The sequence below is a fragment of the Gossypium raimondii genome, chromosome 9 (genome assembly GCF_025698545.1).
Source record: "Gossypium raimondii isolate GPD5lz chromosome 9, ASM2569854v1, whole genome shotgun sequence".
NCBI lineage: Eukaryota > Viridiplantae > Streptophyta > Magnoliopsida > Malvales > Malvaceae > Gossypium > Gossypium raimondii.
Genome location: NC_068573.1, coordinates 9,573,574 through 9,588,002, shown reverse-complemented (window position 1 = coordinate 9,588,002; position 14,429 = coordinate 9,573,574). Strand labels below are relative to the sequence as shown.

The 14,429-nt window shown below is 31.0% G+C and overlaps 1 protein-coding gene across 1 annotated transcript; it reads left to right on the top strand.

Moving 5' to 3' along the window:
- The first annotated feature begins 1,532 nt into the window (after positions 1-1,532).
- On the top strand, positions 1,533-4,197 carry LOC105798374 (terpene synthase 10). Its single transcript, XM_012628417.2, has 7 exons — positions 1,533-1,865; positions 2,004-2,274; positions 2,360-2,738; positions 2,842-3,060; positions 3,192-3,330; positions 3,412-3,657; positions 3,748-4,197. Exons 1-7 carry the CDS (start codon positions 1,641-1,643, stop codon positions 4,039-4,041), a joined length of 1,773 nt encoding a protein of 590 aa, XP_012483871.1. The 5' UTR covers positions 1,533-1,640; the 3' UTR covers positions 4,042-4,197.
- The last annotated feature ends 10,232 nt before the right edge of the window (positions 4,198-14,429 follow it).

Sequence of the window (14,429 nt, the reverse complement as noted above, 5' to 3'; positions counted from 1 at the left end):
CTTCTTCTTTAGTTGATGCTACATGATTTCTCTCCTCCATCTTGGGAGTTGGTCCACAATCATAACTAAAAATGACCATATTTATTGCAACTATAACATTGTATCTGAGATTTATTTCCTTGTTGAAAACTACCTTTACCTCAACCTTGGCCTCAGCCTCGAACTCCTCTTCTATGAATTGATGTCTGATACATTTCATTTGTTTGGCCTCTACCATATAATTGATTGCCTCGTCCAGGTGTTCCTCGTCCACCTCTATATCCTCCACGATTGCTTGAACCTTGTCCAAAACTATTACTAGATCCACTTTTATTGAAGGACAACTTGCTTTGCAAGACTTGCTTCAAATTTCCAGTATCATCATTTTGCTTGATTTTATGCTCATAGGCTTGGAGGGAACCCACACGTTCTTTGATTGATATTGGTGATTAATATTTTGATTCTTCAATGGCAACAACCACATAATCAAATTTTTGTGTTAATGACCACAAACTTTTTTCTATTACTCTTATGTCATCAAAATTTTCTCTATTCCTTTTCATTTCATTTACCACCACTTTCACTCGGGTGACATAATCATCAACAATTTTTGAAACTTTCATCTTCAACATCTCAAATTCGACTCTAAGGGTTTGTAAGTGTAGCTTTTTTGCTTTTTCCACTCGAAGGGATTTTTTGCAAAATCCCCCATTCTTCATTTGATGTCTTCGCATTTGAAATGTTTTCAAAGGTTGATTCATGAACACTTTGAAAAATAAAGAAAAACGCTCTCTTATATTTTTTTTACGAACTTCTTTCAATGCTCTTTTTTCCTCGTTTGTCAAAACCACTTCAGCAGTTGCATTTTCGGGCTCGACATATCTTTCTTCAACAATAGCCCAACAATCTTAAGAATCAAGCAAAGCCTTCATTTGAATGCTCCAATTTCCATAAATTGTCTTTGTTGATTTCAAGATCTGCGGTTGAATCATGTTTCCTATTGTGACGTCGACATGAACCTAACTCGAATACCACTTGTTGGAAGTGTATGGACAATTAATAACTGAAAAATAATTTTATTACACACAAATATTACACAATACAAATAATTTTTTTTCTCTTTGTACTAGTTGCTACTAGTTTTCTATCTTATACTCTCTTTTTTTCTTCTTCTTTTACTCACACCACTTATTCTTTCTATACACATTATGCTTACATATTTATAGGCTTGGTTAAACCGTTTTAGCTTATGGATAAGTATACTTAAACTCATTCCAGATTCATAATTAATCAACTTAATCAAAGATAAGGTTACTAGCTTGCAAGCCATAATTATCTAGTGTTTTATGAAACTTCCAGTAAATTTATCATTATTTTCATCTAAATCCTTATGTAATCATCACCAACCTGCCACGTTACTAACCAAATTGTACGGCAACTCTTGGCTTCAAGCTTTATTTGGTTAAAAAGGCTTTGAAAAGTCAATTTGACTTTTAAATATAGTAAAAAGAAAATAGCGTTAACTGATTATATATACATGGTGGTGGCATGCGTCGGTTTTTGCAGAAAGTTGAATCTTTTTTTTTCTTTTCTGAAAGTAAAGTACTGCTAAGCTCTAAAGTTGAATCACTCATTTGAAATTGCCTAAGTGGAGCTTTTTCATGGCCCTTAGTCTCCTAACTGCAGTTCCTAGCAGCAGTTTCATCAGATTGCATACGAAAGGCACCTCCAACAGATCAAATGTCAACAACTTGAGTGTTGTTCGAGCCTCCAAATCTGTTGCTAAAGCCAATGATTCGGATCAAAAAATTGTTAGACGGTCTGCTAATTACCATCCTCCTACTTGGGAGTACGATTATATTCAGTCGCTCAAGAGTGACTATCTGGTATATTTATATTATTTACATTGCTTCTTGTTGTAATAAGTAGTTAAAACTTAGAACTGAACATTTGCACGCCAATTACTTTGAAGTTACAAAATTTATATTTTATCCAAGCTGAGAATATATTTACTACCCATCCAGGGGGAATCATTTAATGAACAAGCAATCAGACTTCTGGGCGAAGTGAGAATGATGCTTGAGAAAGTTATGGACCCTTTAGAGAAGCTTGAGCTGATCGATACCTTGCAGAGGCTCGGTTTATCTTATCATTTTCAGGATGAAACCAAGAGCATTTTGGAGGATATCCATATAAGGGCTGATCAGAGCAAGGCTTTATGGAAGGAAGGCAACTTATATGCTACAGCACTTGAATTTAGACTCCTAAGGCAGCATGGTTATAATTTAACTGAAGGTAAGAAGTGCAGAGATTTTGTTTAAAACAAACTGCTGTAAAAATAGTAATAGTAATAAACATATAAAATTTTCTATACGTGCAGAGGTTTTCTCCTGTTTCATGGACGAGATGGGGAATTTCAAGTCGAGTCTTTGTGAGGACTGCAAAGGGCTTCTAAACTTGTATGAAGCTTCACACCTTTCCATGGAGGATGAAGGTATCTTAGACACTGCAAGGCATTTCGCAGCTAAACAGCTTCAACAATATCTGAAACAAAAGAAATTAGATGAATATGTTAGAATGCTAGTGGAGCATGCCTTGGAACTTCCTCTACATTGGAGGGTGTCAAGGTTAGAAGCCAGGTGGTTTATAGATGTGTACGAGAAAAGAGAGAAAAGAAATCCTATTCTTTTGGAGCTCGCTAAATTGGATTTTAATATTGTGCAAGCAGTGTACCAGGATGATCTAATATACGCTTCCAAGTAAGTGCATCCATGGTCTAACAAAGAATGGAATTTTATTAATTAAATACACACACACACATATATTTGTCATCTAATCTTTTGAGATGAAACGATTGTGCAGGTGGTGGAGGGATATAGGTCTGGGAGAAAAGCTACCCTTTGCAAGAGACATGTTGATGGAAAACTTTCTATGGACAGTAGGCATTGCATTTGATCCTCATTTTGGGAACCTTAGAAGAACTCTAACAAAGATTATCGCATTAATAACAAGTATTGATGATGTGTATGATGTGTATGGTACATTGGACGAGTTAGAGCTCTTCACTCAAGCTGTTGAGAGGTATGATATGAATTTTCTAAAGTTTAATATTCTTGTCCCCCACTTCAGTGATTGGGTAAGGTTGGTATCAAAAGTCCAAATCTAAGTTAATTATAGACAAGAACCTTTTTAAGTTGTGTTTAATATTTTAGATGGGATATAAATGCAATGGAGCTTCTCCCAGAATATATGAAGATATGTTTCTTTGCTCTTTACAACTCCATAAACGAAATAGCATTTGATAATCTCAAGGAACATGGATTTCATACCATTCCTTTATTGAAGAAAGCGGTACTAAGCTCAGATCTTTGTTTTCATCCATAACTATTTCCTTTAATTTTACATATTAAAATAGAGTTATCATGTATTCAGTGGGCAGAGTTATGCAAAGCTTACTTAGTGGAGGCAAAGTGGTATTACAGTGGATACATACCAACATTAAACGAGTATATGGATAATGCATGGATTTCTATTGCGGTTCCCTTAGTGCTATCACATATTTTTTCCTCACCAAATCTAACGACAAAGGAGTGCTTGGAGTACTGGAAGGAAGATTCCAATCTAATTTATTGCTCGGCCATAATTTTCCGACTTGCTGATGATCTTGGGACATCAATGGTATGCAATATATGCACACTCCTTAGATCATCGTTTTTTGTTTGATTCGCATATCTAATACTTGTTCTTCGCATGGATTTGGTTGATTAGGTTGAACTTAAAAGAGGTGATGTCCCCAAATCTATCCAATGTTACATGCATGAAACTGGTTGTTCTGAAGTGGAAGCTCATGAGCATGTAAAGAAGTTAATTGATGCAACATGGAAAAGGATGAATGGAGAATATCTAATGTCTCAATCCCCCTTATCTCTTCCGTTTAAACATATTGCATTGAACCTAGTAAGGATTGCTCAATGCATGTACCAATACGGTGACAACCATGGGATTGAAGATCAAAAGACTAATGATCATGTATTATTACTACTCGTTTTATCTATTCCTTAGTTGTTGTGAAAAACCTAATTGAAAGATGATGTTGCAAGTAATTGTAAATAATAATTTCAAGTTTTAGGAAGTGGTGAAGGCATGGGGCCTTGGGAAAAAAATTGGGTTTTTGGATCAATGGAATTTGAAGAGAGAAAGATTAAATTTGGAGTGTTAGCTAGGTTCTTTGCGGTTTTTTTTAATAAGGTGTTTTTCTTTAGGTGGTTATTGACAATGGTTTGTTTTGTTGATCTTGCTGTCGATTATATAGACATTGAAAGACTTTTAATAAGTGTCGAAACCTTTTTTTGAAAACAAAAAACTAGTTGTCGACTTTAAAAAACAAAACTGGAGTCGCCACCGATCCTTTATTAAGGTGTGACCGGCCCACCTTAAAAAATTATTTTGGTCTGCGAATTTTGAAAACAGGCTCGGGAGTCAGTTACGCACGAGGAAGGATTAGCACCCTCGTAACGCCCAAAATCGGTACCAAATTGATTATTTGATGTCTTAGTGTCGAAAGTTAAAAATATTTTAAAATAAGCTTGAATGATGAAATTTGCAAAAGGATATCCAATTGTTCAAGTCATGTACAGAAATCGAGTCCCAATACGTTAGGGTACAATTCCTCATAATTCCCCAAACTTGAATATCACTTTTATTTTATACGAAAATCTTCATTTCGAGAAAATAACATGCCACACCCAATACGTTAGGGCACAACAAGTTAAGTTCCCAAAAATGATTTTTATGCATTTTGAATAAAAATATTCTCGGTCATTTAGGATTGACAAAGAAAACCAGAACCCAATACGTTAGGGCTCAATTCCCCTCGAAAATCCCAAATTTCCAAAAATGCTTTCATTCAAAAACCTTTAAATCATGAAATAACTTTGATGAATGGTTAAAACCAAAATATATTTTCAAAAGGGGATGTTAAAAGTTCATATACAATATGATACAGATCCTTTAATTTAAAGCATACATACATAAATATTTACAAATATATACAAGTACAAGAAACAAATTTACGAATACGTATACACATATATTTTAACACACATACGATAATACATAAAAAGATGGAATGCAATATATATAAAATGCATGTATAGGTGAATGTAAAAATTGTAAAAAGAAAAAATGTTCATGCATTAATGCACATATAAGTACACAAATAAAAACGAAATTTATAATAATAATTTCTAAAAGCATGTATAAAAAATGCATATGAATTAGAAAATATAGGCATGTACACATATATACATATACATATTTATTTATAAAAACTATGGGAGCAGAGTATATAAAAATATATGAAATATGTGCATATAAAAACTAAAATATGTATGCATATATATATATATGAATGTAAAATCGTGGAATAAAATAAAATATAAAACATGCGGATGTGTATATGTTTTAGGAAAATGTAAAATACATATATAATATATAAGATAAAAAATAAAGGATAGAAAGATATAAAAAAATGTGTAAAACATACAAAAACATATGCATGCATCTTTAAAGCTTAAGAATATATGTATACTAGTAAAAAGGGTTATACGTTTGTAAAAGTAAAAAAGAATCCGAAATTAAAAACGATAAGTATATGTGTACATGAAAATAATGAATAATATTAATAATAACATACAATAATAGTAATAATAAACAGGTAATAGTACCATAAAATAAAAAAAATTAAAATAGTTTTAAAAAATGGATTAAATTGAGTTAAAAAACCAAAGAAATGGGGCAAATTTAAAATAAAATTTTTTTAAAAAAAAGGGGCCATTTGAATGCGCGCGTAAGCATGGAGGACCAAAAAGGGCAATATGCCCATTTATCCCACGGCGCCGTTTCAACGCAATCTGCAGTCCTGGTTGGTGGACCAAATTAAAATAGGCGCGAAATTTTGTGGCAAAATTGCAAACGCCCGAAATACAGCATTTAAAATCAAAATAAAGGAGGAAGGACCGAACCCGCAAATATCCCTTCTGACATCACAACGGGCGGATCCTCCCCTCCAGGTCGGGTCACCGCGCGGGTCAAGCCTGGGTAAAACGGCGCCGTTTTGATTGATATTTAAAACAAAATTTTCTTTCAAAAAGAATCATTTACAATCAATTAAAAGGAAAAAAAAACTCAGAGAAGAGAAAAAAACCCTTCTGGCGCTCTGCTAGGGTTTAATACCCAAGCCTCCTCGCGCCGCCGCCTAGGCGATTCCAACGGCCTGGATTCCGGCACTGGTTCCGACCTCCACTCAGGTAAGGTTTTCTCTTTTTATTTGTTATTTTAAAACGAAGAAAAAGAAAAATAAAACAGAATAAAATAAAAGAAATATACGTAAATAAAATATTAGGGACATTGCTAAAAAAACAAAAAATCACCTTAGAAAAATTGTATTTTCAGTGTTTTCGTTCTATTCTTTTTGTCTATTTCTCTGCCTATTCAAAATCCGTTTTCTTTTACAGATTATAGAATGGCCTTTTATAGGCCAAAAAAAGAAACAAAAATACAATTATTTTGCTTGTTTTTTCTCTTCGGACTCTTTGAGTCCGCATTCGCAGGTGAACGTGGAGCAAACGGCGCGCGTGGGGTGGTCGATTCCGAGACGTGTGGCGCCTGGGAACTGCTGGAGGCGGAGTTGGGCAGATATGCGGCTGTTGGGTGCATTCGGGGCTAGGGTTCTCTTTTTCTTTTTTGTTTTTGGTGTATTAGGCTTGTGCGGGCCTGTATTTGTTGGACTGTTAACTTTGTTTGGACTTGGGTCAATTGGGCCCTACTACAATAAGGACTAGTAGAATTTGAAGAGAGAAGATTAAATATGGAGTGTTAGCTAAGTTCTTTGCAATGGTTTTTTTAATAAGGTGCTTTGTCTTGAGGTGCTTATCAACAATGGTTTGTTTTGTTGATCTTGTTGTCGATTACACAGATGTTAAGAGACTTTTAATAAGGACTTAGTAGAAACTGAAGAGAGAAGATTAAATTTGGAGTGTGAGCTAGGTTCTTTGCGGTCTTTTTTTACGACAGTGTTTTTGTCTTGAGGTGCTTATCGACAATGATTTTTTTTGTTGATCTTGCTATGGATTATATAGACCTCGAGAGACTTTTACTACTATAGTGTGGAGGCAATTCTGGTATGTACGAGATGGTTGGGGTGCCTAACTACAATGATGGTCTGAGTCTTTGTTTCTGATTGTTGAGTTTGTTGTTTCTGTTAAGCTTGGTGGTCTTGTTTTCTGCTTTGAGGTCGTTTTGATGTTTGTTTTATGAATTGTGAGGTATTTTCGGGGGTTCTCTTGTTGGGTCTTGGGGTGTATTCGAGTATGAGTGTTGTGTTTTTGGAGGCTTTTTTTTCTTTGTATCTCCTTCTTTTCCTGTTGTCAAAGTTTTTTCTTCCAATTATTGCGTTTAGAGGCCTTATTAAATAAAGACTAGTACATTTGTCGTCGGAGCGACAACGATCAATCAAACATAGAGTATGAACTTGAGTTTTATTCAAAGTATAAATCATTTCAAGCAACTACAAGTCATAACAAACAAAAATTAAGTTCAAATAGGCCTTACAATATTTATTAGGGTCCCAAACTATAAAATCTACAAGTTATGTTTCGATAAATGTGCCAATTTATCGATACATAATCCTTCGTCTTGAGACACAAAGGTTAAGTCTTGAGACTTGCTTCCCTAATACCTAAATTTGGCTACAAACTTTGAATGTCTCGAGACAGACTACATGTCTTAAGACTTAAACATTGAAATGCATGGATCAAAGCAAAATAACAACCATGTTTCGAGGCGTGTTTGTTCAATATTGAAACTTATGCCCAAAATTGCAGAAAAATATAGTTCTAAGTTATTCTAACATGCTCCAAAAAGCATTCAAATGTACTAATCATTAAACCAAACTTACGTCAACAACTTTTTTCATACCAAAATAAGATTAAAACGAGTAAATTTACCTTGAATAGATTGATGGACTAATTCTTGAGAGTACCAATCCATTCGTGGAACATTATTTGTTAGAGTGCATTTGAGACTATTAATGTATGAAAATTTGTTACACAAGTGCACATGTCGAATCAAGTAATAAAGTGATAAGAAGATATCATTCTCACGATGACCAAATTCTAAACTGCTAAATACCAACTATCCAATTTTAGCTAATCTGGATCAAGAAATTCTATTTACAACTAAAATTAAACTAAAGGAATTAAAGAGATTTTTTTAATCTAAAACGATGAAAATTACTAAACTTTTCAATTACTTTTTAAAGATCTTGAAACTCTAACTTCACCTATTCGAGTTAATCAATTATCTCTCATTCAATTGTTCAATCTATATAATTACTAACCCAAGATTAAATGACATTAACTATACCCTTCCTGTATCTAGCTAAGTTAATCCCCTTCCCCATTAGTTATATTCCTATGGTAGGCAAGTTGGGTGAAGTCACTATGATCAAACCTATTGGGTTGATTAAGGCATAAGGTATATACCTACCCTAGCTGCAAATCAACTCTTTCGTTGTCGCTACTAAAGTTACTCCTTATCTATTCAATCTAGATCTAAACCTTAATTTTCTCTTTCAAGAGAAATCAATATTATCAAATTAATACAACTTGGTAGCTTGACAAGTAGATTAAATAAGCACAACACTAAATAAATAATTAATAGAGATTGAAATAATTGAATAGAAAATATTCAATTAACTAAAAAATAGGATCCATCATTGTTCCAAAAAATAAAGCTTAGTTCATGTTGACTTGAGAAAACAATTATCGAATTAATGTGAAGCGCTCTAGATCTTTTTTTCATCTCATATTTGCAAGCTTGAAATTCCCCTTGGTCTAAGAGAATTATTCCTTAGCCTTCAAGTTGAGTTTTACTCTTTTTCTCCCTTTTTTTCCCCTTAAATCACATTACCCCATATTTTTAAGGTTTTAATCGTTCAACTCCACCAGACGCAGAATTGCGGTGGAGCAGATTGCTTGTTGTTTTAAATTTTGAATTGAAGATTGTGCTCCACCACACTGAAATCCGATGGAGTGTAAGACTTATCTTATATATATTTATATATCATAATACTAACAAATTTGAGTTTTTATATTACATGTATTTCATATGTCATAATCAATTGCTTAATAAATTATTTTTATTTTTTAATTATAATATAAGTTTATATATTCCTTATATCATAATATTAATGAATTAAAATATAATTTAAATGCATATTTTCTACTTCATAACATCATATCTAAACTTAACATTTTATCTTCTCAAAAATAATTTTTAACAAAAATAATAATCACTATTAAATTTTTAGAAAACACTTACCTACAGCACTTTCCTACTTTAATAATAAACTAGCCTTTATCAAATTTGAGCTCATTTTGACGTAAGCCCAATTAATGTTTGTTTTGGTGGTCAGAGAGGCCAATGGAATATCAACCTCAAACTAAGTGGCATCTAAAGTAAGGGAGTTAATTCTATTTTGATACTGTTTGTATCAATCGGAACATTTCGTTCTGATAATAAATTACAACAATAAATTTTAAGTTTCTTTTCCATATAAATTTTGATTAGTATCAATTATACTGGTGCGAATCGATTGAATTTATTTATAACAACCAAAATATAATTTTATATTTAAATTTAAAATTTTCAGTATTTATTTAATTATAGATTATTATATATAGCGTGTTATGAGATGTTATTATTATTTAATTTATCAAATAATTTGTGTTTCTTATTTTTTAATTTATTTAATGTTGAACTGTATTTGTGAAGATTATTAAAAGCATTTTATATAATTAATGAATATTTTATATATTTTAAATTTTATTATTTTATATTTATATAATTTTTAAGATATATAAAAGATATTTTTAAAATTATTAATAATATAAAACCGTATACTAAAATAGACTGATATCAATATATATCAATACTTGTAAAATATGATACATTTATCATTACGTTATATTTTTAATGTAGAGGATTTGATATAATTTGTTTGGTATAGAAGTTAATCAAGTACAAGGGAGTTACAGAGAGGCAAAGGCAGGAATTGTTGTTTTCAATCTCTTGCTTTATTGAGAAATAATTTACTACCAAAGAAAGGAGGGTCACCTTCATCATTTGATTAAAGACTTCTCCTTGTAAGCATTTATTGCGTCTTTTATCTTGCACCACTTATTTTTTTTCTTTAATATAGTTTATTTTGATATGATTATGACGTTGACTATTCTTAATGACACATGAACAAGTATTTAAAATTTTAGAATTAAAATATTCATAAATTTAAAAATTACAGTACTTGAAAAATCCAAAAAAATAAAAATTAAACCCTAAAACTAAAATTTTAAAAGATATTAATAATTCATTCTGTTTTGAAATTAATAATAATATATGTGTAATATGTAGAAAATTAAAATAAAATAAAATAATTTAATTTGTTAATAAAAATAAATTTATTTAAATAAATACATGTGATTAAAATATTAAGTTCATTTTTAAGTACTTTATAGCTCTTATTGCTATATTTCAATAATACGTTAAAATGTTACCACCTCACCTTAATCCGCAACAACCGGTAGGTAGGAGCCTTGCCCTTTCATGACCAAATGCTATAATTATTATTTTAGTATTCTAAAATGTAAAATATTAAATTTAAGTATTTTTAACTCTATTTTAGCTTTACCTTTCAAATTTTATTCCAGTCTCCATAATCAAAATTCTTACCTTCGCCCTAGGTAGCATCATTTAGCATATTATTAAAATGTCAAAATGTTATTAAGTTGGTAAAAGAAAATTTCAACATTAAAAATATAATTATAAAATAGTTATTCAATAGTTGAATCATTGGGAGAGTTGTAACTAAATTGTTGTTTGATAAATTGAGAAATTAATTACTGAAAAAATATATGTTAAAAATTAATTATTGAAAATTTAAGTACTGAATTTAAATTATAAAATTGTTTGACATATTACTTAGAATTAATTATGGAATATAATTAGGTTGTTTGATAAATATAGATTTTAAATTATAAAAAAATAAAATTCTACATTTTATCCTTAATTTTAAACATTTCACCTTATTCTAAACCAAAATCAAATTTAAAACATAAATTCTTTTATAGGATAATATAATATTAAAATAAATAAAATAAAATAGAATTAGTTAAAATATTCTCCATAGCTCTTATCTACTTATTATTTTTCACACTTTTTATAGAAAAATTCTATTAGATTATTTTTATTTTGATTACCAAAGATGCATAAAAAATTAAATAGTGAAATTTTTGTGCAATAAATTGAAATATATTAAAATATTAAAATAAACCTTTGGATGAAATAGTAAAAAGGGTTTTACAAATGTTGGTGTTATGGGTTCAAATTTTAACATTTTTTATTTTTTCTAATAAGAAAAAGATAGAAGTAGCTTCGTAATAATATAGCTTATTTAAAATATGTAAGGTTATTTTAGTAATTTGCTTGATCGAGTTGTTATCGAGTTGACTCTTGACACCAACTAAGTCACACGTAAATAATAACAAAGATATACAAATAATGTGAGTGAAAGAATTTATATCAAAACATTAAAATGTATACGGATATAAAAATAAAAATTTGGTTGAAGTGATAAAGACAATTTTTATTAATGATGGTGGCATGCGTTAAAATCACAACATTTGAAAATTTTTTTATTGGTTTTCTTAAAAATAAGAAAAAGATAAAATTACCCTCATAATGGTATAATTTATTTAAAATATGTAAAGTTATTTTAATAATTTTATTGAATGAATTTGTGTCGAGTTGACTCGTGACACCAACTCTATTACACACTTAAATAATAATAAAAAGATAAAAGAAAAAATACAATAGAAATTCTTAAAAGCTCGAAAAACATATAAAACTCATGATAGCATAAGTAACGGTTTACAATATAGAGCAGCGAAAAAGATCGAACATAAATAGCTCTAGCCATTGTCTGAACCAAATGCCAAAATCCAAATGTTGTGACACCACTGACAAGTATGCCAAACCACCGATGAGGACTTCGAATTTAGTTATATGAAAAACTAAAAACCGCCAAAGTCTTCTAAGCATTCAAAAACCTCACTAGATGGAATATTTTTATTTTTATTTTAAATTTTTCGTTGCTTAGGGACCTTAAGTTTAGTTGGTATTTATAATGGTGGTTCCCCATAAAATCACCAAATACATGTCCCACTATCACCCAAACAAATGTGTTAAAATAGTGGGTAGTAAAACACGGGGTCAGTCTCACGAACCAAAAGGCAATTCAACATTTTCACACTTGGTTTGTATTGCCCATGAATACTGAAAGTCAAAACATAGTGCACGAATTATGACTGTATTTTCTCTTAGAATTTTAGCATTTTCCATGTATTACAATATATCATGTTTATTCCTAAATTTCTTAATGAATAAACCCAATGTTTATTCCAGACCCAAACTTTAGTGACATTTCTCGAAATAATCAAATTAATGTGCTCACAATATATGAAGAGCATCAAATTTAACAGCGTTTCTTTATAATCGTTCTTATAACAAAAAATTACAATGTGGGAACAAGTCCTATAGTGACAACAAGATCCTTAAATCTGTGTGGTGGTATGCCTTTAGCCAAAGGATTAGCTAACATCTGCTTAGTGTTAATGAGCTCAATGACCACTTTATTTTCTTTAACACATTCCCTTATGGCTAGATATTTAATGTCGATATGTTTACCTCGAGTTCCACTTTTGTTGTTCTTAGCCATAAAGACTGTGGCACCCAAACCCGGTTGGGAGAGTCCGACTGAAATTTTGAACGTAAGATTAGCCACTGAAGTGACTCTTTATTAAAACATCTCAAAACACACCAACCAAACACACATACCATACATTCCTAGCATAAATCATAATGATTAATATTCCTATTTGCATGCTTTTCTAAACACATCAACAATGCAAACACCAAACATACCATTTTCAAGCCACCTGCGAACCCACCTCGCACATCACCTGGTGAGCACAACTCGCAACCTACTCGTGAACCCAGCACGCAACACACTTGTAACACCCCTAACCCAAATCCATCACCGAATTAGGGTTACGAAGCATTACCGATCAAAACACAGTTCAGAACAGTTATACAATACAATTCAAACACAAAGTAATATAATCTCCTTTACAATTTTTTTGTACAAGTCAAATTCGTATATTTGAATCACATAGTCAACAAAAATAAATTATACTTTTCTAGTCATTTCACATATACGAATCATGCTTCAATATTCAACCATATCAATATCATTTATCTAATCAAATTACTAACCAACCAGCAATCTTCAAAATCATAGTGCACGTGCTTCATAAATACAAAGTTCGAACCATGTGACCATCAATTACATGGCATTTGAATACCTAAACCATAATCAAACATAATTCATCTCACAATAAGAAATCCTTTAGTATAATTTCATGCCTTTAAATAAATACTAAACATACCAATTCCACCATTCAATATTAAGCTAAACATACTATTTCATAACCTAATACAAACATCAACATGTCACTTATAACTATATACATATAACCAATGAAACATACCTAAAACATAGTCATTAGTCACCATTTAGAATCGTACCTAAATAACCAATACACAATCAATATATATATTCATCATATAACCTATAGGAACATACGCCATAAGTCAAAAAAGTACATCCATCATTTACCTCATTACTCAAACCAAATTATATGACTATCCACCACACAAGACATACCATATAACATACTTCCAAAATGAGCTAATTACATGGCCTAATATACACAAACATTAGCATCATTATCAAGCCATTTTCGTAAGGCTATATATATATACATATCAAAATGAACCATATCGAAATTAGCTTATACATGTCATACATCAAAGATACAAACTCTTAAAGTATCGAAATAGTGATCGATAGTGTGACGATGTTCCTTGACGATCCTCGAACTTGAGCTAGCTTTATATATCTATAAAACAGAAAAAAAATGCACAAAGTAGGCTTTGAAAGCTTAGTAAGTCATCACAAGAACATATATAATTCAATTCGGAATAGGCCAATTTAACTAATCTCATACACATATACAATCATTTTTCTCATATAATCCAAATTACCACATTAAGTAACTTCACTTACCTTTTTTTTTTCAATGAACATATAAACCTCAAACGTACCTGAATCATTTAGCTAAATTTCACATTCGGACTCATTTTAACATTACTCGTTGAACCATTCGAAATCGTTAAGGATACTCAGAAACACATATATCACATACAATGCCATACCCCAAATATGGTCTTACATGTTATCCCAGACAAGGTCTTACACGTAATCTCATATCGAT